This window comes from Micrasema longulum, unplaced genomic scaffold (assembly GCF_059751315.1).
Source record: "Micrasema longulum isolate JH-2025_06_02 unplaced genomic scaffold, ASM5975131v1 h1tg003224l, whole genome shotgun sequence".
In the NCBI taxonomy this organism is placed as follows: domain Eukaryota; kingdom Metazoa; phylum Arthropoda; class Insecta; order Trichoptera; family Brachycentridae; genus Micrasema; species Micrasema longulum.
Window position 1 is genome coordinate 12,407 of NW_028280311.1, and position 26,953 is coordinate 39,359.

Sequence of the window (26,953 nt, forward strand, 5' to 3'; positions counted from 1 at the left end):
ATCAATACTTAACTGACGCTAATGGTCGACGCGTTTGCCTACCATGCAAGAGGTCTCGGGTTCGATTACTGACATAGTTAACGTGAAATATTTATTTAAAAACGTGTTTTTACACAAGCTTATTTCATAGTCTCTGTACTGATACTTGTATCGTTAGACTGGCCATTTTTTTTAAAAAAGAAGTATTCGTGTTTTTATGATTTAACTAAATATTTCAATTTTGGGTGTCATTTTCAACGGATTATATAAGGGGGTGTTTTTACACTAGAATATTTCATAGTCTCTAGACTGGTACCTGAATCGGAACACTGATCACTTTACTTTAATGTAACAAAAATGATTATGATACGCTGCGATTGGTGTACCAATGCAGTGTTCTATGCACCATTAGGTGCGGAAAGGGAATGATGAGTGGAGTGCGAACCTCGGACCTCTGATCCGTGAGTTCACGACGCAAGCCGCAACCCGGTTTTTCGAGCAACAAAAACGATTAATATACGTTGCGCTTGGTGTACTAATTCAGTGCCCTGTGGTCCATTCGTTGCGGAAAGGGAACGTGGAAAGGGGTGGTGATAGTTTTTTAATCCCCGGTTTGTCGACCGCTGGATTAAGAAAATGCACTAACCGTTATACTGTAAAATGCAGAAACATAACGTCAACCATTTAATTTATTTTTGAATGGTCTCCATAGCAACAAAGTCGTTTTAATTACCCGCTGGCAACAAAAATAAACAACACAAACAAACAAAACACACGTATTATAGACGCCATGCCTACCAGGCTTCGTGCACCACGTTTCTTTGTTATTTCGACGCGGAAATTTGAACAGTTGTGATGAGTGAAGAAATATTGAGGGAATTGGGGGATGAAATCAGTTCCTTGAAGCCTGATCCTCTGCGAGTGGTAAAATGTTCCAGTGACCATGTGGAACTTGCTTGGGAAAATGTTGCCGATGTCGCGAATGTTCAATTCGATATATTTTATAAATTACAAATGAAAAAATTGAACAATGAATGGATCAATGTTTATTGGTAAAATGTTCCTTTACTTTAAATTAACTGCACATAAAAATATTGTAGCGAGAGATTTTTTGAAAAATATATCGCACCTTTTAAAACAAACCGTTACTAAACGAAAATAGAAAATTTTACACAGGGGAGCGTAAATAAAAACAATGCAAGGCTTTTTCACAATAGAATTTAAGATGGTGCTTTGAGCCATCTTTTGGGGTCATAATGATGGATATTTATTTACACTATAACATCAAATTCAGAAAAGTGATTTTATCAAATAGAACATTTTTAACTTAATTATTTAAAAATTTCGTTAAGTAACGGTTTGTCTTTAAATGTGCGATTTGTAGAATTCGAAACGATTACTTTATATAATTGGTACACTCAATATTTATATTCTTTATTATTGTTTTTTATTATATATTAAGTATTTTATGTTTAAGTAACGTATTCTTAGCACATATATATAATTTATATTTATTTATTTATACATCAACGGTTGAACCTTTAACAACAAAATAACAATTTACAGAAATAATCACAGCAGTGCACCATAATTATGTAGTACATAGTATGAAATAATAGAACAATTAAAAACTAAAAAATTTAGTAAACATATAATACAAAAAACAAAAAGGTAAAAAAGAAACATAACCTCTCTAAATAAAAGATAACAATAACCATGAGACAATCTTATGTTCTAAATATAAATGTAACACAGTAAAGTTGAGAATAACTAGATAATAATAATAATAATAAAAAATAATTAATACAACATTAGTACTTAAAAAATTATAAAATTTTTGAGCAATAAAATAAAATAAAAATAATTTTTAAAAAACTTCAATTAACTAAATAATATCTTTATTTAGTGAAATCATCTTCATCGGTTGGTTGGAAAAAGTTGCCATTTGACAATAAATCCACCAATGTACAATTTAAGTTATGTCTAACATGTCAAAATAGAGAAATACAAAATCACGTATTCCAGGAAACGAAGTAAAATTTAATGACATATTGTAAAATAAATCTATTACTTTACTAAAAAAGTAACGAGTGAGAATTCGTTTTAATTTATGAACAGAATTTGTATTGAAAATATCAACTATTTGTTCTAATTCATTTCCGTATCTATGCATCCTGGGTCTATACTATGAGAGTGCATTTCAAAATTGGCCCGTGAATTGTTGCAAAAAAATAATTCCTTACTTCTAGTGCACCTACCAGGTATTCGAATTTGAATTAGTTCAAGCAGAGCAGGGCTGTCAATTATCGATTTCATTATTTTAAATAAGAATAACAAATCAGCCATAACTTTACGATCAGACAATTCAAGTAATCTCATTTCATTTCTAAGGAAATCGTAATTTAAGGATTCTTAAGGTATTTTTAATTTATAATTTATAAAACGCAAGAATTTATTTAGTACCCTTTCGATAGCATGAGAATGAGAATGAATAGGTATATAATAATAATTATTTATTTCTTACATTTAATTTCCTATGCATTTATAATTAAGTAGATTTTCAGAGTAGGTTTTTTTTATTTCTGTTATTGTTACATTAGTACAGAACTACTTATACTTTAAAATATAAAAATCTCCATCTTAGAACAGGCTGATCCATGTTAGACGGATACTATCCTAACCAAATGACGTTCCGTATTCATGTTGTAATTTACTATTTTTGTACAGATTCCCTGATATTGAATATGTATTTATGCAATAAATTTATAAATAAAAAATATTCGAGTTATTTTCTCACTATTTGATTTATTTTTTTATAAATTACTTTATTTACTTATTTTATGCTCACATGTTTTAACAGCAATTTACTTTTTTTCCACTATGCACTAGGTTTAATGCGTAATTAGTGTAGGTACATAAATACATATATTTGTTTTCTTTTTCTTTCTTTTTGAAGATTTCTCTCATTCCTCTGGTAAACTGCGGCAAAAGTCCACACTGTTGGTACTTTCATTTTCCTTTTCGCAGAGTTAATTCATTTTGGTTTATTATTAATTATCTTTATATTTTTAATTCCTCTGTACGTGTGATGTCACTGAACTCCTTCTAAACGGCTTAACCGATTTACGTGCGGTTTTCAGAGAAACATAGATCTTTGCGCTGCGCGTGTTCGTAGTTATTAAAATCTCCAATCTAATATGTAAAAGACATGTAAAGAGCATAAATGTTTTATTCATCGATCTACCAGGGTTGCATTCGAGAAGAATTCATTTACAAAAAATGGAAAGATGGTGGTTTTTTGTGTATAAAAAAAGTTTGTTTTTGAATGACAAACAGCATTTGTTTTTTGTAGATCTCAATCAGATTCTTTCCTTAAATTCCTTATAATTTCTACCCATTTAATATTTAATTAAATACATTTAAAAAAAACATATTCCTACATAAGTGCATCCCTCTGTTGGTGAGAAGACCGGAGTTTGACGTTAGCAAAAAGAATTCCGTATTTGAAAAAAAATAATTTTTTTTAGTTTTGGAGTTTAATCACAAACAAGTATCTAGGTACCTATTAATTAATAAAAAGTATTTTGCAAACGTTCGGGCAGGACAACGTCTGTCGGGTCCGCTAGTAATTTATAATTTTAGAAGAGTTTTGAACAAAAATCGATTTGTGGTGAACAAATATTTCTAAAGAGTCCAAAGCGGACTCTAACTCTAGGTGGTAAATAATAACTATTAAATTGTTTTTCGAAACTTCATATAGTTTATTTTTATCTAGTTTTTGTATATTTTAATAAACATTTATTATATGTTTATTGGAATCTTATTTTCAACTTTAAAAAAAAAACATTTTTTCTCCTTAACTTAGATTTTCCAAAATTTGTATTTTTTGTTCAATGTAATTATGATTAATAGATATACAACCTGTCCTTTTTTTTCTTTTTTTAAAATTAATTATAAAACATTTTTCGTACTTTTTAATTTTTATATTCCTTTTAATGTTTTTAAAAAAAACGGCTCGTGACGTCACGGGTGGAGTAATTTAAAAATTGCAAAACTTCTCTTCGGTGAGCTCTTGATTGGTTGCTCTTCTTAAGAGCTTTTTTTTTCCATGTGTCTTATATAATATATTATTTTTCTCTTTACTGTGTGACATGTTCTCTCATTATATTTGTGAAAAACTTTAACTGGATGCATGTACTATTTTTTATATTTTGTATTCTTATATAACAACTGTTGTTTTTCCTTAATAAATAAAAAAAGAATAAAAAATAAATAAATAGTATATAATAAACCGTTATGTCAAAAAATTAAAGAAAACATGATATACAAAGCTTATGTTAAAGGGAAGTTGATTTACGTGATCGCCTTCTGTGAAACCGGTAACAAGACACAGATATCAAGGATATCATCATTCCCTTTCCGCACCTAATGGGGCATAGGGCACTGCAATAGTACACCAATAGCAGCGTATCTTGATCATTTTTGTTACATAAAGGTAAGATGATCAGTCTTACGCTTCAGGTTCCAGTCCAGGGACTATGGAATATTCTAGTGTAAAAACACCCTTAAAAAAAATATTTAATTCTTTGTCAGGAATCAAATCCGAAACCACTTGCATGGTAGGTAAACAAACGCGGAGACCACGAGGCCGACAAGGATATAAGGACACTAAAATAAAATAATTAAACTAACATACAACTTACCTTACCTGACCCGGGTGACTGAGCAGTAAGAAAAAAGACACCAGCTTGACATAAAAAACTTGACTAAAATTAAGACGATAAAAATTGTACCCAAAATTGCACTGAGAAACATGCAAGATGATGACAAAATATTAACCAAAAATGTTAATATACACAAATATAATACGAGACAACAACATTATTACATTAAAAAAACAAAGACAAACATAGGACACTCAAAAATACTTTACAATAGACTTAAACACTTCAAAGATAAGTCTTGGTAAGCCACTTGAAAAATTATACTGGAGACAAATTTAAAATCTACCTGAAAAAGTGCATGATGAGTACACTAACCAGACATGACATAACCTGACTTGACCTTATAATCTTTTTTATATTATAACCCTGACAGGTTTTTAAAAAAAAAATAAAAATTATGATGAATGAATCTAGTGATGGTATAGGGTCCATAATCCATAGTCGATGACACACGTGTTAAATTAGTTCACCTGAAGTAGACTAATGACCGACGATGCAATGTCATCATTTTCTATTGAATCCAATACATTTAATATAATGCAACTCTTATAGTATTACGCGGTTAACCGGGGGCATCTTTCTGCAGCACATTCACATCGTCCCTATCATGAAGAAATGAACTACAAAGGAATGACGTCCATAAAGAGACCACAGGACGCAGCCAAAATCAGTCAGCCCGTTCAGTTAGTCGGCCTAACAAGTTCAGTTCAGTCAGTCAGACCAGCTCGACGACGTCACTTAATTCCAGCATGTAGTTCAAGTGCAGTCTCTTCAACCTATCATCGCCGCTACGCTTGTGCTACACAACCAAGTGCTGTATCTTATTCGCCTTGTAATAAATACGCATTAAACAGCAACCTCATGTCTTCTCGGTCAATCTTTAGAGAGAAACCCCAGTTAGCTGGCCTAGGAACTTCAACCAATACTCAAAAACCTAAGTCCTACAATGGTGATGATATAATTATTATTTAAAATATAAAGTTGCAGTCAGTGCGTGTATAATAAATTGTTATGTTACTCCCAACTATCAATTTTAAGGCTATATAAGTAGTTAAACAAAATGGTCTCTATTCTGAACCTCTTCTTTTTCAGTGGGAACAAGCCAAGTGTCATAATCAACAACCTGAATCCCAAGTCCCTGCAATATCTAAAATACAAGATAGTTGTATCATATCAAACGCAAGAAGATGTACGCTCTTCAATTTACAAACCCATCAATGAACCTTCCACATTGACATTACAGACCATAATCCCTTTAAATACTGTAAAAGATAAAAAAGAAAACAAAAAAACTTCATCTTTGGCCTTGTCAATTGATTCTTTCATAAAACTAAAACCATCAAATCGGCTGTTGCATAAATCAGGGGTGAAATTTCAATATTTCCCAGAAGAAACAATCAAGTATAAATTAATGTCGGATACACCAAATTCTGTCAATGAAGATTTGCATAAAAATTATTCTAAAATGCCAAAAAATGGTTTGAATTTAGAAGAACAATTTTTTTCCACATCTAATTCTAATAGTAGAAGGGAATCATTGAGTAAAGAGTGTGTCACGCTATCTAGGATCGAAACTCAGTGGTCAGATGTGTTGACTGTCTGTACAGGATCTGAGGCTCCATCTATAATCAATTTATTTTTAGCTGTTCATGGAGGGTTCTTAAATGAAGCTGAGTCATTAATTAAGGACTACCCTCAAATGTTAGAAAAGTTTGATACAGAACATTGCACACCACTTATGATTGCAATTCAAAAAGGTTAGTAAAATCGTATTCATCTGCGTTTTGGGAATAGAGATGCGGTCACGTATCCTTAGCGCATTTAGTATTAAGAACTAAACAAATCTAGACGACTCAATTACTCTTGACTTGAAGAAAGAGGTGAAATGGTTATCATACTTTTCCAAGTAGTTGTTAGTTAGTTTTCCAAGAGTTGTTTCCACAAAAAGAAACAAAAAATTTTGATAACATTCTTAAAAATTATTTATTTATTTTATTTAAACTTTATGTACAAAATACATGCACTTTGGCGGACCTGTGGCTAAAAGCAATATCTTCCAGACTACCAAAAACAGACATGAAAATTTGTACTTTAAAAAAATTGTATAAGCTTAAATACTTACCTCTTTCATTAGCTGGCAGGCAGCTAGAGCTTGTACATATAAATTTACTAGCAAAAATATTTTTCTTGAACATATTATATGATAAGGAAAGGAATGCATAGAATATGGGATCAGGTAAGAGTTTGGAAAGAGACAGGAAGTAGGGAAGTTAGGGTTCTAAGGATACCTATGCAATAATGTTTCAGGTGTTTCTTAAAGATACCCAAAGAAGCTGCATTTTTTATATAAAGAGGTAGCTCATTCCAAAGTCTGGCACCTTGAACAGAAAGGAATTGCCTTTCTAATTTTTGAAATATATGAATGAAATAAGCACTACATCTTAGAGTATAAAAAGTTATTTACATATACACCTTCACTTACCTACATAAATACCTTTTATACTCTTTTTCTTGGTATTTTAAATGAAGACATACTTACAATATTGTTTATATTTAGGTGATATTAACATGGTGACGCTGCTGTTGAAATGTGGTGCAAATGTAAACACTCCTTCTCCCATGGATCACAAAACAGCTATAATGATATCAGCTTTTCATAGGAAACTCACAATATCTCAAATATTGAAGAAATGTGGTGCTAATATGAAGGCAAGAGATATAAATGGACTTACACCTCTGCACTACGCTGTTGAATCTAATAACTTGGACACTTTAAGATATTTCTTAGCAAATGGGGGTGATGTCATATCCACTGATAAAAATGGGTGGACTCCTCTTTTCACAGCAGGTAATTAAATTAACATACCTAAAATTCAATCATTCTTTCCTACCTGAGCATTTGTATAGCACCTTATTAGTTTACTGATTGAAGCATATCTTGTGTAGAAGGTACAAACTTTGAAAGGCGCCTTTACTAAATTAAAGGAGATGTAAACTACATATATAACATAATATTGATAAGTTTGCCAATACATTTTTCTCATAGAATCCACTCACATGGACACATTTCATAACTTTCTTTTTTTTAAAAATATTTTATTCCTATTGGACTGTAATTGATGGTTTGAAGAAAATCTTGTTTAACTGGGAAACTAAATGTTGTTTTTTTTTTTATTATGCACAGCTATAGCAGTCATTTTCTAAATGACAGACACGATTTTGATGGCAATAGCCGACATAATCGCGAACATGTTTAAAAGAACTGTAAAAGATATAACAAATATTCTTGCACTTATATAATACAAAAGCTGTTTCCCCAAAGGATAGAAAGAATCGATAAAATGCCACACCACTCAGTCTTTGCATACAGACCTCACTTCTCCTGCATTTATACGTTCTTTCGGTGCGCACGCTCATAATTCGACTTTTGACATACCCATCTTCAAGTATTTGTTAGATTCTGCTGTCTTTTTCCATCATCCTGATTTTCTAGGTCAATCAACGATCATATTGCAAATCTTTCACTGTCAGTTTACTCCACCATACATACATGTTCAAATCAACGCAGCACTGCTTTCTTGTTTTGACAACAAAACTTGTCTCAGTTTTGCTTACTGAACAGATTTTGACATTTGTCTTCTAAATAAGAGAGATCATTGAGGATAATAATATTGAAAGCAACTACGTAAAAACTATCGTACATATGCTGAAAAGGTCAACTTTTCAAGAGAGCTGATTAAAGATGTATGATTATTTCATTTGGGATATTTCATTTGGATCTATCACTTCTTCACAATATTTGAAATAATCCAACTTCGCCTGTTTATCTGAGAGAGCTTTTCCAACCTCAATCACAACACGGACCATCTCTTCATTCTAGTAATGAGAGAACCCTTTTAATACTCTAACTTTCATCGCTCTAATTTTCTTGCCTCCTCTTTCACAGTATTAGCTGCTCCATTGTGGAATAATCTACCAACTAATGTCTTTATTTACAAGATTGAAATATCACTATCTAAATATTTGACTTGTTCCTTTATCCTTCTTCTTTCCTTTCCATATCCTCTCCTCTCTTCATACTAAAGTGCTAATTTTTTTTAAAATATATTTATTTTTCTTATAAGCTTTTAATTTTTGTAAAAAAATGTAAGATTGAATATGTCCATGTATTTATAATTTTCTCAAACTGAACGGTTTGGGTAGGTAGGAAGAAATTGCCTTAAGGCAATATGCCCGCCTTCATATGTATATATCTTTTTTTTTTTTTTTTTTTTTTTCTAAAGGAATAACCCGCTAAGCCTCTATTTTGAGGCTTGTCAGCAGGTGGGATAGAGGGGATATGGAAGAAGGTAATGAAAAATACACCACAACACCCAGACCAATTGAGAAAAAAATCTTTCTTGGATTTTTCTCTTGCAACTGGCGGGAATCGAACCCGCGACGCCAGTTTCACAGATAGCCGTCTAACCAACTGCGTCACGGCGCCTGTCCTACATATACCAATCATCCATATCCTACAAAGTGGTAAAATAAATAAATAAATACTTTACCAAATTTCGAAATAAATTATATCAATGAATGTTAGTGGTATATTTTTCATGAAATCCTTCCCTATCCTATTTCCCATTTGCTGACAAGCCTCTAAAGAAGAGGCTTAGTGGGTTATTACTTTTTAAAAAAATGTTTCTACTGTTATATTTCAGTGCTTCATTGCTGCGATGCTGATATAGTCAAGATGTTAGTAGACTATGGAAGCAACATTGATGCAGTGGATGTAAAAGGCCATCAGCCCAAACATTATGCAGAAACTAACTGTGCAAATGAGTCTGTGAGGAAAATCGTTGACTTAAATTATGCCAAAAACAGAGCGCGCTTTCATTTTCGCATGCTTACAAAGAAAATCACAGAGAGTATACCAAATTTATAAATTAAATTTTTAAGCGCAAATGTTGACAAACAACTATCCACTTGAAAATTGTTTGAATTATGTATGTGCTAATTTAAAAAAAAAAAATCTTGATATGACACTACTAACACTATAAATTAATACACACTGGACCCTTTTTTTTACTCGGTTTATATGTTCCACACAGTACTGTGTAAAAAAGTATATAAAAAAAAATGGTGGATGGGTTTCTTTGTATGAAAATCATTCTGAGATTTAAATCAAATCCAATAAGGAATTTCAGCAGTTTTCTTAATATTTTTTTATTTTTTAATAGACTATTTTCAATAGCCATTTTTTTTTTCTTTCATTTTTATGTATTGCATTATAAACACTAAGATTTTTTCCAATTTTAGTATTTTTGATATTTCATCACGTATGACGTCTCAAGATCTCTTCTCCTTCTTCTTGATGAGTTCTGTCGATTAGTCAGTTGACTTACAGTAAACCGGAAACCTAACATGACTATCTCAACATTGGGTGATTTGGAAGAAATAGTGATGTCATGCAAAGCAAATTTAATCATTGTTTTTCAGTGTTGAACAGTGTTGTTCAATAATCAGTTTAGCACTAAAATACAGTTTTGTCAAATCGCATCTGAAGTTCAAATTTGTTTATTAAATCCAGATTAATAAACAAAAGATAAAGATCAATTATTGTACTTCTTCTAATATATGTACATTTTGCCTTTGTTTTTAAATCTTAAACTGTTTATTACAGAATGAAATATTCGTATTAATCTTGGGATTAACCTTAAAAAACAGAAAACAGCATTGTGGTGCTTAATTGGTATTAAATAACACCATCCATTTATTGTATAATTTTATTAAGAAATTTAACATGACAACTAAAAATTCGTAACAAAGATTTTTCAATGTCACCTTTCTCTTGTGCATACCTCTCTGCACCTATTAAGTAAAAAGGCAATGAAGGGAATTCCAAAACGGAATAGTATAATTATATTATTATTACGCATTGTTAAATCGAATTTCATCTGTGGTGTTATTTCAAAACCGTGAAAAGAGGTTCCAGTGTACATACATTTTTTTACTTACGCACCCAGCACACACACACACATTCACATACTCACACATTAACAAAAACATCGCACACATACAATTACGTAAACTCTCCCCTTTTATATTGCCAGGTTTCTGGCACGAGTTGGTAGCTACAATTTATCAAAAAGTGAGATCTCTTAATAACTGGCATCAAATACTCCTCGTTTAAAAAGTAAATAGAAATATTCAGTATTTTATACAAATAAGAACATTTCATAATATTTTACTCGTGGTATTATTTGAATTGTTGATGTGTAAGTCCAATATCTCACAATACGGAAATATCACATACTACGAATACCGAAAACAATATATGAAATGGAATAAGAAAATTTATTGTATTTTCAAAAGCAATATGATTATTGGGGAGAAACGTTTTCATGCATAAATAAATTTTAAAAATAAATTAGTCATAAATATGTCTACAAAAATGCTACATGTTTGGCCTATTGTGACGTCAAGATTCGTGGCAATCTTTTATTCAAATTTAAACTGTCGCAAAGTTCAAAATTGACCCGAATCTTGATGTATTATGGGCGTGGCCAAATGCAATGGACGGTTTTCAGGGGAATTTAAAATTATAAATTAAAAATATTTTCATGCTGATAAGTAAAAAAAATATTTTTTACTAGACAGTATTTCATACTCTTATTCATTCAAAATTAAATTTTTAAAAATGTGACATTTCTCTTTTAGTTACCAACTTGAGCCAGAAACCCGACGATATGTGGTCTCGTAGCTAGTGTCTCGGACTCACGGATCAAAGGTCCGTGGTTCGAGTCCCACTCCACCCCAACTTTATTCCCATTTTCTAATAGTGAGTTATGTATTTACAACTCGTTGAAAATGGCCCTCAAAATTAAATATTTTGGTAAATTATAAGAACACAAATATTTCTTTTAAAAATAATAACAAAATATTGTGTATTTTAAAATTACAGTGGATTTTTTTTATGGGCTAAAGTATTGTGAGCATTTTTCTACTTATTGTTGTGTAATAGCTGTAAAAATTCCTAATAAAATAAAATAAATAAATAATCAAGACTAAATAATATACATTCTGCCGGTGTCCTATATGATCCTAGTTTGTAAAATGAAAACCAAATAAATTTTTATATTATTTATTTAATTTCGTAAGCATATTTACAACAGTAATTTTTTTCCAATCCAAGCTACACATATTACCTAAAAATTATATTGGTAACGCAAAAAATTACATAATCCAAGTGCAACTAAATTAATTTGTGTGTGAAATACATTTATGTGATAATGATTAACAAACTTATCAACTACATAGGAAATAATCAATAGAATTGTCAATGAAATCATTAAACATAGTTTTCCACCTGTGTTGACGCCAGTCTCAAAAAATTCAAACAATTTTAGATAAATAATTTGTGCTCAGCAAATGGCAAGCAAATAATCTCACGTCGCACTGCTACATTACTAAAACAAACTTATCGATAATTACAAACTAAAAATTATGTATAAAACGATCAACAATATACAAGAGTACTTAAAATACAGAAAATAGGAATAAGAATGAGATTACTGGTGAAGGAATGATTGTTGCCGGATGATTTCATTGGTTTATCGTGATCATGCTGTGAATGATCGTGATCATGTAGGGAATGATCGTGATCATGTTGTAAATGATCGTGATCATGTTGTGAATGATCGTGATCATGTAGAGAATGATCGTGATCATGTTCTGAATTATCGTGATCATGTTCTGAATGATCGTGATCGTCAGGATTGTCAGTGTGATCCGGAGTATGATGCGCATCTCTCTTTTCCCTCGTCGATTCTTCTTCTTCTTCATCATCTTCCTGCACATCGTCGTAGACTTCTTCGTGATTTTCAGATGCTTCATATTCAATGTCTTTTCCCACCTTTTCATCATCGTGTCCCTCGAAAGAATTCACCAAAGTTAAATGTGTCGCCTTGGATGGTCCGTTTGTCTTTAAAATTTGACTGACGCTTCCTGGAAAGTTGTGACTATTGCTTACAGATTGTAGTTTGGTAACTTGTACCTGAGAGCCAATTTGTCCCTGGATGATGCTTGGAATATCTCCTTTGAATGGTCCAAATTGAGGGGTCTTTGTCAAAAGCTCTGAATTGCTAGACAGTTTTGAAGAGTACTTTCCTGCCGCACTTTTTTGAGGGCTGGTGAGAGACATGTCTGATACAGTATGTCCATCATACGACACTACAATTCCTTCTGGAAGTTCAATGTCATCAGGCTGGTCGACAGTGGGTGCCGGCCTTCCTTTCTGAGTTGGAGGCAGATAGTAAGCGTCGACTCTATCGGCTGCCATTGTCATGTCATCTGAAGGCTTTTTATTGCTGTTTTCCGGGAAGACATACACTGGCCTCGGACCTATCTCTACATACTCTAATTTCTTATTATCATTACTCGCATTATTCTGGAATCTTTGAATATGGCGATCAGGTGGTGAAGGAATGAACATCGGCTCGAATGATTGCGTGAATTGCTGTTCATAAAAATCATTGTCGATTAATTGGTTATTGTTCTCTTTTGTCTGTTCGCTCTCTGCTGTGTCCACGTCGCTTCGTCTATTATTGTCATCAGATTCGGAATCGTAGTCTGTGATTCTATCTTCTCCAGAAAGCAGTGGTTCCCGAATGATTGGTTTGAATCCGCCTTCGATAACAACAGAATCCGGTTTAAAACCAGTGTTTACAGCAGGAGTTAAATCGGATGCATTGAGAACTGAAGAAGTCATGAGTTCGGATGGTGTAATGTTAGTAGAGCTGGGAGTTTTAGAAGAATCTTCTACTTCTGACACTGCGTGAACTATATCGAGTTTTTCGTTTGAATAAGATTTGGGAGTAGAGTTGGGAGTACGTAAGTTTGTGTACGCAATGTGGTGTTTTGTCGGAATCATTTGTTGATCCAAGGGTATTGGGTTGTCCATCGGTTTACCCATGATGATTTGTCCAGGTTTGTTTGAGAAAGTTGTTGGGAGAGTTAATTGATCAGAATTTCTAACATCAGATGGAAGAGGCATTTGGTTATTTCCAATCTGTCCGATTATAGTCGGCTGTCCAAGAGTCAATGTTTGAGATGTGAGAGACGGTTTCCCTAGAATAACAGACTGTCCAGAATTCTTAAAACCCGGGGGTGCGTGTCTGTTATCTGGATTGAATTTGGGGCCCATAGGATTGATCATTCCGTGTTTCATCGGCATGACAATTGGAGGCCTTCCAAATCCGTTGATTGGTGGTCGATTCAGGGGTGGCATTTTGAAAATCTTATGGGGAGACATGAAATTAGGATTTCCCATCATAAAAGGCGGAGGAGGCATTCGGGATGGCATATTCATCATAGGCTTTTGCATCCCGGGTCTTCTTCTCATATCTGGCGGTGTGGGTCTTCGGAAGTACACATTATTACCCATCATAGGTTTACCGTGCGGTCTCATGAAGGTCTGCAAAGTCATCGGTTTTTGGTTATTTTTAAGCGCCAAATGTGATGGAATATTCTTAACGTCTGTCACGAATTCTTCATTGTTATTTTTGTTAGGTGCATCCTGAAATTCTTTGTTCGCATTACCGTCAGATGCTGGTGTGCTGTGGTGGTATACTGGATGTCTTTCTAAGGGTTCATTTCGTTGGTTGTTTTGATTCGAATCGAAATCATTTATTTGCATCTGCGATGTTACGATATTTAGTTCGGGTCTCGGGTTATATTCGGGAGAAACCATTTTAGAGTCAGACGAAAATCCATTAACAGGTTCGCCGACAATGACATTATCTTTTAGTATGCCTCCGACTTCTCTGATCAGCACGCGATTCCCTCCTTGGCCTATCTGGTTATGATTGTCAGAGTTTGAATACGTTTGTTTGGAATCTTTCTGCTGGTCTAAAAAAGAATTGTCGGGTTTTACACGGGTGGCGACACGGATAGAGGGTCTCGAGACAAGATCATCACTAATCTCCATATCGTCATCAGATACTCGGTCAGGAGAGACATAGGTCTCTTTTATTTCACTAGCCTGGTCTGAAGAATCGCAGGAATCCAAGACATTTATCTTCCACCCCAAATATCGATGAGTGAAGCACTGAAAAGAAATGAAAAAAAAACGATTTGTAACATATCATTTGCAGTCTATTTGTCAAATTGTTCAATATCATATGCCAATTTTTCAGAAATTTAAGTTCAAAAGAAGAGAGGCCAAATTACAACAAAGGGGTACATTTAATATTATAGTGAGGCCAATGAAAGAGCTCGCCCCCTACTTAATAGCCCGAAGGAGGTGAAGATTTAGCAAAATGTAAACTCTCGCCTTCCACACAGTAGCCAGGCTCTTTATAGACCTGGGCTTGGAGGGCGAGAACTATTCACAGGGACCCGTCACTATAGATCTTCACAGGTCGCAGTGACGTCAGGAGCTTGCATAGCACTGACCCCCACCACTAAGAATAAGAATAAGAGGCCAATGAAATAATTTACTTATAACAAAGACAACATTCTCCGCCTTTTTTGTTTTGAAATAATTTACTTATAACAAAGCATTCTCCACCTTTTTTTGTTTTGAAATAATATACTTATAACAAAGACAGCATTCTCCACTTTTTTTTGTTTTGAATACGCAAAAGGTGTTTTCGTAGTACTTTTCCCGTACTGCCAGGATACTTTATTATTTTAGTTAATAAAGTTACTCTATGTGTATATTTTTTTACGGTTAACTAGTTAATTATTGACTTATTTCAAATTAATAGATGATTTACGTTTGTTTTTGTCCTGCAATGTAAAGGAGACAGCTGTAGCTGCAGTGAAACTATAAACATTGTGTCGAAAAAGTATGAGATACTGCCATTTATGCTCCGAAACCTAAAATGTTTACAATATATAGAAGTACAAATCATTTTGTTCATCATGATCATTATTTCCCAATCCACACCACAGTGGTGCAAAGGATAATGTATCGGTACTCCAATTAAGTAAGGTGATGTGTAGGTATTACATATTTTTACTATTAATTACTATTTTATTTGCACTTGGCAATGCACTTCATTTATACACACACTAAAGAACCGCCTCTGATAAAAACATACAAAGTCTCTATACACACGAGATTAAAAATATCTAGAATAATACCTGATAATAGACAGTGTCTGGGGTTTTATCATCTGGGGTCCAGTTGACCACTCCTGGCTCTCCAAGGTCGCACTGCAGAGTGAGGGAACGCTGGTAGGCTCCGAAGGATCCAAACTCATCGGCACTAGCGCCGTCTATATCCGGAGTCCAGTTGCAAAGCCGACCCGTTCCGGTAGGAATTATGTCACCGTTACGGTTTTGACGAACTCCGGCATAGATATTGATACCCTGCAAAAAAAAGTTTGATAAATAGATATTTTGAGTTTGTGCAAATGTTTGTAGACAATGACTGGATTTTAGCCCCTGGGGAGTTGCTAAAATGAACATATTTTATTTTTATTTTGCACCACAACAAGCCAGGAGGCCCAATTACAGTGGTGAATTACATCACAGAACACCCAGGCTTGAGAAAAATCCCATTTTAATTTTTGTGTTCTCACCGGGAATCAAACCTGGAACCTTCCGTGCGTCAGTCAAGCGTCTTGACCACTACACTACGGAGGCCGCCATATTACAACAGGTTGGGAAAACCTTTTAGAGATGGAAATATTAAAGGCCAGTTAGGTCCCTTTATCTTCGCAAAAATCAACAGATGGAAGAATTTATGCAGAAAGCAGCCAGTTCAAAATTTTGAAAAAATGCAATATTGGTGTTATCGGGTGCAGAAAGGTCAATTCTATGTTCTGCTGAAAACAGCCAAGCCGCTTTTATACAAAAAACATACACACATATACACCTTCTGAAAATAGTGTTGATCACATAAACGGCATAACTCAATTTGAAGAAAACTAGTAAAATAAGCATATTAATTTTATAAATTATTATTATTATTCGTTATAGGCAGGCAGCTTTTGCTAATGCGCCTATATCTTCTCATGTACTGCTTTTTGTCCAAGTTCTTTTTCTTCCAGAAAAGCATCCAAACGGTCTTCGAACTGGTTAACCGAAATGGAATGGACAACTAGACTTGGCAATTTATTCCAGTCTGAAACTACCCTTATGGAAAGGAAGTTTTACTTGGGATTGAGGTGGAATTGGGGATGATAGAGCTTCGAGTTATGACCCTGTAAATTTGTGTTTGGATTCAATTGATACATCTCATGCAGGGGGCAGTCATAGTAATTATTAAGTATCTAATAAGTTTCTATCAAGTCTCGCCTCTTCTGTCGTTCTTCCAAAAATTTTAAAAAACAGCGTTTTAAAATATCTAAATTGCACGATTTCCTTATTTTTTACGACACTACAGCCTTAAGGTAAATGTCGAAAATTAATAATTGGTACTTCTAGTGTTTAGACGGGGGGAGTTTTTAACCCCCTAAACTTATATACGTCATTGCGCTGGAGTATCGGAAAAACTCTCATTATTTAAGGTAAAAATAGCAATAATTTAAAACTAACGTCTCCTAGTCCCTACAATGAATTTATTGCAGTAAAACATTTTCGAAATAAAAACTGGTTACACAATATCACAGTATCACCAACGATACGTAGATTTGTTTTCTAAGAAAAATAATATAATTTATAACTTACAGCTCTCTCATCAGCGGTACGATGTTCATACCCTCCGACTGGGTCGTCGGTTATGTAGAACGGATGGTAGCGCGCCGGTACATTGGGATCGATTCCTCCCTCCACCACAAAGGTGTATGTCTTCCCTCGTACAACATTCACTTCGGGAATCAGAAGGCCATTTATGTACCAGGATATGCCCCATCCAACATGACCTGAGAACCAAAACATTCAACCCTTATACACTGGAACCTCTTTGTACACGAGGGATACATTGCAAACAGTACTGTAAAAAAAAATATACTAAATAAATAAAAATGCTGGATATATTTCCTTGTATGAAAATCAATTCGGGATTTCAGAAAAATTGCACCGTAATTTTATTTAAATGACATATTATTAAAATTCGCACTTGATCTCGGGCGATGGTTTGTGGGCATAGATTTGCCAGCCATAGCTAAACGAGACCATTAAGCCGGCTCCTGGGGGACTGAGTTACCTTCTCAGTTCTCACTGGAGTAATTCTCATTCAGCGAGTCCACGTTGCGAGAGTGGACACTTTTCACTTCGGTAGATCGGAGTGTTTAGGTGGTAAAGTTTGATTGAAGACCCAGCTGGGTATAACGCGGTCTCTTGCCCATGGCTACAGGTGAAGATTTCAATGACTGTGATAGCGGAGATGAAGTGCATCAGTAAGGCGGAACTGAATGGAAAAATCTTCTCTCAGACCACCCGGACATACTTCGGCATCAGGTAGGATGTTGTGTTGAGGATAGCAGCGGAGGTACAATAGTTAACAGTGGCATTCTAAGCCCCAGTTAGCAAGAGAGGTTACCGACTCTACGTCAGGTGCCAAACCAAACAACAAATCTCCTAGTCCGACATGTGGATTGAGGACTAAGAGGGCCGACCCTGAGTAAATTGGACATTCAGCCAGGAAAAAGAAGAAGATATGACATTATACTAATAAAAAATATAACAAAGATTTTTCACTATCATTAAATTAAAGGGTACAGGATATAATGGATCTCAGAGTAATAATGCGCCACAACTGTAGAGACGCCCTTTCCCTCAATTGCATGGAACAAGTGTTGCAAATTTTTGGTTACGTTTTTGGTTTAACAACAGACATGTAACAAATGATTTTATCGCTGCGCTTGAGATTCTCGGCCTGAGTACCTACCTAACTTCGTGATTGACAATCCTAGAATAATTTTCGTCCGTATAAACGGCTCTATAGCAGTAGTGCCTTATTACTCTGAGTAAAGGATGGATGTCAATTTTCATGTGTTTTAAATTAATAACGGCATCTGACGGCAGTTCACATGATCCACATTTTTGTTTAATAAAATGTGACATAAAGGCTCTACTTTCCAAGATATTTGAAAAAGAAAAAAAAATAAAGGGTGAATGTCAGTTAAATACTGGAAATAAAATGATAATTTTATATAATTGAAAACCATTTAAGATTATATAAAACAGAATATGCTATATCCATTAAGCAGGTTTCATTACATTTATAAGTTCATTTTAATGTCAAAGAGGTTTTAAAACATAAAAACGCTATACCTTAAACCTTCCATTTTTGATTTTCCTCCTTTAGTTTATATATACGCCTAGCGATGCAATTGCGATGCTCTCCTTTGTTACAGAAGTGCACTGATAGGAATACATTTTTAAAATATAATAAATGTGAGTTAATATTATTTTAGCATTCCCAAAATCCAGTGAAAAGAAATAAATGGGTCGAAATTATAAGGAATTTAAGGAAATAATCTGATTGGGAGCCATCAAAACGGAATGTTGATTGTTAACATTAAAACACAAACTTTTTTATGTATCAAAAACAAGTGTCCAATTTTTGGTAGCATATTATGCATTATCATTGAATGCATCCCTGGTATAAACAAACAAACTTGTACCCGTATGCAGAGACAAAACTTAAGGTGAGGAAAGTACATTCTAATTTCAAATGCAGAGAATAACCCGAAGGTTAAGAAAATATAATGTACTTTCCTCACCTTAAGGTTTGTCTCAGCATACGGGTATTAGTAACTATAAGTACGTTTTTATGTAATTATTTTTTTTAAATATATTACTCTGTAGGGCGGGTCTATGTATTAATATATTTTTGTGTCCCTACTTTTTTTAATATGGACGAATCAAAACAACGTAAGGATTTATAAATCAGAATCAGATCTAAAAGATTACGACAACAGTACCAGTAATCGCTGAATATCCTTGTTTTCCTCCTGTTGGACCCATCTGGGCATAAAACACTCCATCTTCTGGCTCATTGCAATTGATTGGGGGAATTTCCCAGGGTTTGGTGTGCGGAACTGGCTTTGGGGTCGGAACGGGACGAGGCTTTCTTGAAGCTTGCTCCTAAGTAGAAACAAAACACAGTTTATTTAATCCATCATTAAAAAAATCGTAAACGCGTAAGTGTACATAAGCGGTTATCAGAATTGGTTTAAAAAGAAATACAATAAATGTATAAATCATTCAGAACGACACTTTCAAGTCAATTTGACGTTTATATTTTGAAGGAAAATAATGTTGCCAGAGCTGGCTGACTTAAAATAATTCAATAATTGTATAGGCTTAGTATGTGACACATAAACAAAACGTTTTTATTTTCCTTCACATAAAAATGAGATTACAGAATATCAAAACTAGCATTACAATGAAAAATGATTTCTTTTCAATTTCATCAACACACTAAAATGAAGTATTCTGTATGAAAAGTAAATATATTTTTTATTTTAACATTCCCTTTCCGCACTTAATGTGCATTAGGCACTGCATTGCTAAACCAATAGCAACGTATATTAATAATTTCTGGTACGTTAAGGTAAGATTATCAGTCTTACGCTTCAGGTGCCAGAGACTACGAAATATTCTAGTGTAAAAACATTTTTTTAGAAATAAATATTTCATGCCAACCAAGTCGGGAATCGTACCTGAGACCTCTTGCATGGTAGACAAATGCGCTGACCACTACACCACGAGGCCGACTTTATTTTATATCGTCTCGATATGTACAGATGAAGATAACATTTGTTATTGCGGCCCAATTCTCAAAGAAAAATACTTGTAAAAAATAATGTCGAAATTTTTTCATCTACTAGTGAGAAAAATTGTACAACATTAATGCTCCTTTGTTTAAAAATCAATTACCAGTATTTTTAAAACGGTTTTTTATTTAATTTAGGCAAACAATGTTTTAATGTTATTTATTGTATTTAATTATTTTATTGTAAAAAAATAATATCATATTACCTTGTATCCGTTTGATTCGCTTATATCGCTATCGTAATCTTTGAATTTGTTGACGCCTCGCTCTCCATTACTAGAAGTTTCTACCAAATACTGTCCATTGTTGACATTTGTAGGTTTTCCACCACTTTTCCTAATACTTTCTGTCATTTCTCCAACATCGTCCATTTCTGGCATCGGACAATTCCACACAGGAGGACGTCCAAAGTCCAAAAACTTGTCTTCCTAAATAAAAAGTACAAAAAAGCTGTTGTAAGATCTATAGGTACATACGTTTTAAATATTTATTCGATTTTCAACTTTATAAAAATGTTTTTGTTAGTACATAAACTTGAACAACTGTTTTCAAAATTGGGAAAGGGTAATTCAAATGTTTCGTTCAATGGAACGAACAAATTAATTATGTTAAAATGGCTGAGCATAAACATATTAATACACATAGACATGCCCTGAGCCCTCAAAAATGATAACTCATGCCCAAACGCTCAGTCATGCCCAACGCGTATTTAGTATTTAGTGGTTCCTCAACCGCCAGCCAGGCATGACGTTTAGAATCGAAACCAGAATGCCTGCTTGTATCATAAAAGCGTGTTATAACCTCTTGGATAAACATTGTGTAACTTTTCATTGTTAAATATTTGTTCAAGAATGTTAAACAATGCTTTAAACCATAGAATTAAGAATAGTCCAAAAGGAGCGTAGAATAATATTTGAATACATCGGAGTGAGTTCAAAAAATCCCCCGCTTTGCCCCACTTTCGACTCGCGCATGCGTGAAGTCACCGCGCAATGTTGCCAGATCGCGAAAAATATAATCATAAAACAAAAAATGTAAGATAATTATATTTTTTGAAAAAACAATATATTAATTTCTCTTAAATTTTATTGTACACGCGGAAACTTTGATTGACACAAAAAAGTAAATAACTTAAGGGTCATTCAATAAGAGTAATTTAATTAATAAATATTCACCTTAAAAAATAAAACAAATTTTATGTAATCAAAAAATATCCATTTTATGTTAAAAAATATTTGTTGGGTGATTTTCTTACTTAAATACGAAATGACAGCCGGTTTAGAACAAAAAAATCGGCTTTTTCAAAAACATCAATCTCTGGTTGAGGGCCAAAAGCAATACCGATTTTATTTTTTTAAATTTTGCATTCCAAGTAATCCAAAAGGCAACTTTTAGACCCCTTTCATTTCAGAAAAAAAAAATATTGGCCCACCCTATTGTACACCTACTAAGTGTACTATGAACGAGTGAAATAAGTTTGGTATAAACTGCAACCTTTCATTTTTCTACCTATGTACAGTGCGTTTTTTTTTAAAGGAATAACCCCCTAATCTTTTATTTTAAAAGGCTTGTCAGTAAATGGGAAAGATGGAATATGAAAGAAATTTGTAAAAAAAGCACCGCAACACCCAGCTTGAGAAAAAATATTTCTTGTATTTCTTTCTTGCGACTGACGGGAATTAAACTCGCGACGCTAATGTCGCCAATCTCACAGTTAACCGTCTTACCAACTGCGCTACGGCGCCTGTCTAAATGTAATAACGCTGTGTTAGTGCCTGTGGGTGGACCAAGTAAACATACAAATTTCGTTTGTTTGTTGGCACGCTAGAATGAGTTATATGATAACTTATTGTTATGCCCACAAAGCAGAGGGTTTTACAGATTTAAATGGACTATAAGTTAGTATTACTTAGCTACCTAAAGTGAATATAGTATAGTCCTTAAAATGTAACATGATTAGAATGACAGTGGTCAGAAAAAGTGACGACATAACTTTGTAGTAACGTCAAAGGAGTTATTTATATTGACACACGAAAAATCATTTGTATCTGGCGTGTTAATAATGCTTGAAACATAAATCAACATTAATATATAAAATCAGCTTTAAAACTAAAAGAAAACTAAAATAAACCTAATTATTAACCACGTTCTTACAAGGTTACATCATTTTGCAAAAACGTTAGAGATGGGACAAATTGATCAATGTAAATTGATCGAATAAAAAAAAAAAACATTTGATGTTGTTCATGAAAAAAGTATAAATGTCTCATTTTTGGGTTGGTGTTAAACACACTATAATAGGCTCGTTTTTGCGTTTTTATATCAATTTTCGGAAACAGAGTTTCATGATCAAATTGGTTTGATCAGTGATCTGTAATTTCTCATCGCTAATGAAATTAGTTTGACAACTGTCTTTCTTATCAAGCTATATTTTAAGGACTGTGCTACCTAAAGTGAAGATGGTAGTTACTTAATAGATTTTTTTTCTTCTTCAATTTTATAATATGTGAATCTATCCAGGTCATGGCCGTTATTTCAAAATACATTCGATCAAAATCGCATATAAATAGTAGCATGCTTCTTTTTCTTGTTCTCAAAACAATATATCAAAACCATGTGGCCTCAGTTGCCAATTAAAGTTGATTTTTTACCTTTGTGAAGTGGGTATGATACGAAACTTCCTGCCTGGAGTTGAGTGGTCCTACGGCCCATACGACGGGTTGTGGTTTATCATTGAAGACAGCCTTGTCCAGCTCATCTCCTGCCTTCAAGGGCCTCTGATAGGTCACTATGGAGTATCCATTCACCATTGCAGCGTTCAAGAGACGCACTGAATTCGTTTTGTCCTGTAAAAAATTACGAGATTTTAACAATAATAGACAAAATGATACAATTAAGGTCAAATCTTAATTCTTATCTTCTCAGTTAATATCATTATATTCCAAAAGACAATTTGATCACGGCACAATGCCTCCCATTAATGATTCGTTATTTTTTAATCTATATTGTGGAATATTTCAAAAATCTTTGATAGCTTGTATAATCAATTATTCCAAGTCATTCATTAGTGTACAACTACAGGCCGGTAATTTGTAAATACTAAGCTACCTCGCTATCAAATTAACCTGAAGTATGCCAGAAGATCAGGTCAAGAAGAATATAAGTATAGAGACAGCCAGGCCTTGATATATGCATTATGACAAGTAAAAAATGGTGAGGAAATTGACAAGGTTAGAAATTGAGTATTTTTTTAAATCAAGCGTGTAAGTAGGTAAATATCGTTAATTTAAGGTCAGATTAATCTTATTATCTCTTATAGATGAAAAGATATCTTCATACCTACAAGGTATATATTTTTTATAGATATAATGTGTGAATATCATAAATTGTGCGTGGGTAGGTAAGTACTCCTAGTCAAGCCAGTTTATTTAGGTACAAGATGCTAAATAAAATGGCTTCCTGCGTCTATCCTTTTCAAAAATAAAAGTTTTACACGTTTTACTATAGACTGTCTTGAGTTGTAGTGAGTCTTCTCATTCATTCCGCCTGATCCTTGGTCAAGGGTCCATCTAGTAGTAGACCGTCTTCTTGTTTGCTTGCCCTCAAGTATTTTATTATCAACTTTTAGAGACTCCTCGTTCTTAGAATTAAAAATTAAGACGGATAAAAATATTGGAACACGGATTGTTTTTTCAATTTTTTTATTTTAATTATTTGGACCCCTGTATTTGGCAGCCTTACATGTCATGTATGAGGCTAAGGTACTCAGAAAAAATCGTTATTGTTTATCTTGGAAATGGAATGTTTTTTTTTTTTTTTTTTTTTTTTTTTTATTTTTTTTTTTTTTTTAAAAAAGAAATATTTGCGTTCTTATAATTTACCCAAATATTTAATTTTGAGGGCCATTCTCAACGAGTTCTAAATAACTCACTATTAGAAAATGGAATCAAGCTGGGGTAGAGTGGGATTCGAACCACGGACCTTTGGTCTGTGAGTCCGAGACACTAGCCACGGGACCACAACCCGACTTTTAATCGATCGTTTGATCACTGATTTTGGTTTATTACCTTTATCAATCAAAGTCCAATCTCCATTGTTGCAAAATCTAAGAACAATGGCGCGTGATAACTACTTTTGACGACAATGTGAAAATCTGTTAAGGATATTCCATCTTTCCTGCATTCTGCTTCAAGATTATGGCGTTGTAAACTGAAAAATTTGCACTGAAATAACAGATGTTTGAGACTATGCGAAAAAATATCATGGGATGGACAATAGTCATCATCATCCCTTCATTTAAACCTATATAGGTAACTTCTTATAGCTCCGTGTCCGGTAAAGATTAATTAAAAATATCTTCTCTTAAGACGCTCCTCAGCTAGAATCGGAAAAGAAAGCTTACTGAAAAAACGCTAAGCACCAATAAATAGCAAACATACTGAATGACATTCTCCAGCAAAGGACGTAAATAGCAAAAAAGGAATAGGCTTTTTAATGCCCATTTTTAGAAAAACTTTTATATACATATTGAACATTTTTCAGCAAAAAATAAAAAATGACCCTTCAGCAAAAGTGGTAAATATCAAACTTACTGAAAGACGTTCATCGGGGCAACTTCCTCTAGTTCCAGCACACTGGCTCTTGGCATCAAGGTAATAGTCTGCAGCGTACCCTTTAAGAGTGGATCTGTCCACCCACGCAACTGCAACATCAGCTCCCACCATACGGCTATGATTGTCTTCCCCGGAGAGACCAAACGACATGTATTCGCCATCCTCTGAAATAGCAAATATTTCATTTTAACTAACACATTTTGACTGTTTGTTTCATCGGGTTGTAGTATGGTGGTAAAATCGCGAATCAGAATTCTATGGTTCGGATTCCGGTATACCACAATTTAGTTCCAATATTGTTCTTCACTAAAAGCACTCCGAAATACCGGAAAATCGTTTTAAAGGCAGAGGCAAAAGGGTCTTCTTTTCATTTTTGCTCATCCTTAACAATTTTTTTAATTAAAAATTTATTAAAATTAAAATATATATTCCGTTAGGGCAAACCATAGTACATACTGTCGCATGATAATGTATTAAATTGTTGTAGTCTTTTTCACACAGCGAATTTTTCAATCTCCGAGTTTACAAAATATTTATTTTCTCCGTTTTTTGTTTTATGTAGAAACGTCCTTCTTTCTTATGACGGCAGTATTGTACCCCTAAGATGTGTTTTATTATTTTACTTGTTATTGTTTAAACGCTGCTACTGTTGTTTTGCGATTTCTTAAACATTTTTATCTAAATTTATAAAGGTTCAAGTTATTTTAACTCTGAAACAAAGCACAATATGTTTTTTCAACGTTTTCATTTAACTTTCCTTAACAGAAACGCAAGAACGTGTTCGGTTCAAGCGCGCCTTAAGTAGCACTCTCTCCAGGTGCATAGAGCTTGTGCACTTATGCCTAAGTTGATTAGAATTCATTCCGTTCTACTTGGAGATGAGTATTATGTTTAATTACGTACCTAATTTAGCGACAAGTTGGATCACTACACTTTCCCCTGCAACTGCCCACCTGACTTCAAATGCCAAGTCGTCGTATAACACCTCACAATTCAGCTTCGACTGGAAAAAAACATATCAAATAAATTACATTAGTCATTAAAATCTCATATTCAGATGCATAAACATTAAAATCTCATATTCAGATGCATAAACATTAAAATCTCAGAGTAATAATGCATAAACATTAAAATCTCATATTCAAATGCATAAACATTAAAATCTCATATTCAGATGCATAAACATTAAAATCTCAGAGTAATAATGCATAAACATTAAAATCTCATATTCAAATGCATAAACATTAAAATCTCATATTCAGATGCATAAACATTAAAATCTCAGAGTAATAATGCATAAACATTAAAATCTCATATTCAAATGCATAAACATTAAAATCTCATATTCAGATGCATAAACATTAAAATCTCAGAGTAATAATGCATAAACATTAAAATCTCATATTCAAATGCATAAACATTGTATCGGACATCGCCGCGCGTGCGATAATACAACGTACAACACGGCCTGTGACGCGGCGAACGAGCGCCAAACGTTAGGCACCGACACCAAGCCGAGCGGCCCTTTTGCGGGCGCCCAGGCGGAGATGGTAGCTGCACGGGGAAAATGGACGGAATGACCGCGGAGAGACGGTCGAACCCCCGGCCACGACTGAAGCTTCCCGAGTGGCCGCTAGGGCGACGAATGGCGCTCGGACGAGAGTGTGCGGTGCCAGTGTTTTTAGGTTAATATTTGTATATCATGTTTTTATGTTTATTTTCGGCTAGGAGTCTCGATTTGTAATCTAACTAGCTGCCCCTAAAATAAAGACGGTTAATTATGTCACTCGCAGGGGCAGAAGTTAGGATATCGAGACCCTAGCCACATATTTGTATCAGATTGCGGGGAATCAGACCCTGTCAAATCCTCTAAAACTCATGTCACCCTTTTTCTCAGTATGTAGGACCTTTTCCTGTATCAT

General features: G+C 33.8%; 2 protein-coding genes across 2 annotated transcripts; one reads left to right on the forward strand and one right to left on the reverse strand.

The window, feature by feature from the left end:
• The first annotated feature begins 750 nt into the window (after nt 1-750).
• On the forward strand, nt 751-13,111 carry LOC148270958 (uncharacterized). Its single transcript, XM_088241999.1, has 6 exons — nt 751-1,031; nt 5,796-6,460; nt 7,261-7,551; nt 9,407-9,531; nt 10,799-10,881; nt 11,406-13,111. Exons 1-5 carry the CDS (start codon nt 835-837, stop codon nt 10,817-10,819), a joined length of 1,299 nt encoding a protein of 432 aa, XP_088098125.1. The 5' UTR covers nt 751-834; the 3' UTR covers nt 10,820-10,881; nt 11,406-13,111.
• Nucleotides 11,818-26,953, reverse strand: LOC148270959 (protein Skeletor, isoforms D/E-like). The gene is made up of 9 exons (XM_088242000.1): nt 26,888-26,953; nt 25,935-26,034; nt 25,011-25,195; nt 23,070-23,264; nt 20,625-20,846; nt 19,565-19,727; nt 17,364-17,557; nt 15,834-16,061; nt 11,818-14,793 (listed from the first exon to the last, which is right to left on the reverse strand). Exons 1-9 carry the CDS (start codon nt 26,951-26,953, stop codon nt 12,205-12,207), a joined length of 3,942 nt encoding a protein of 1,313 aa, XP_088098126.1. The 3' UTR covers nt 11,818-12,204.

Excerpts from the sequence above, each read along its gene's own strand:
- LOC148270958 (XM_088241999.1), top strand. The coding sequence starts at position 835 with ATGAGTGAAGAAATATTGAGGGAATTGGGGGATGAAATCAGTTCCTTG. Across the intron at positions 7,552-9,406 it reads GACTCCTCTTTTCACAGCAG|TGCTTCATTGCTGCGATGCT; the intron begins GTAATTAAATTA and ends GTTATATTTCAG. Across the intron at positions 9,532-10,798 it reads CTAACTGTGCAAATGAGTCT|GTTTCTGGCACGAGTTGGTA; the intron begins GTGAGGAAAATC and ends TTATATTGCCAG.
- LOC148270959 (XM_088242000.1), bottom strand. The coding sequence starts at position 26,953 with ATGATACAGGAAAAGGTCCTACATACTGAGAAAAAGGGTGACATGAGT. Across the intron at positions 20,847-23,069 it reads ATCATACCCACTTCACAAAG|GAAGACAAGTTTTTGGACTT; the intron begins GTAAAAAATCAA and ends CTTTTTATTTAG. Across the intron at positions 14,794-15,833 it reads CAGACACTGTCTATTATCAG|TGCTTCACTCATCGATATTT; the intron begins GTATTATTCTAG and ends ATTTCTTTTCAG.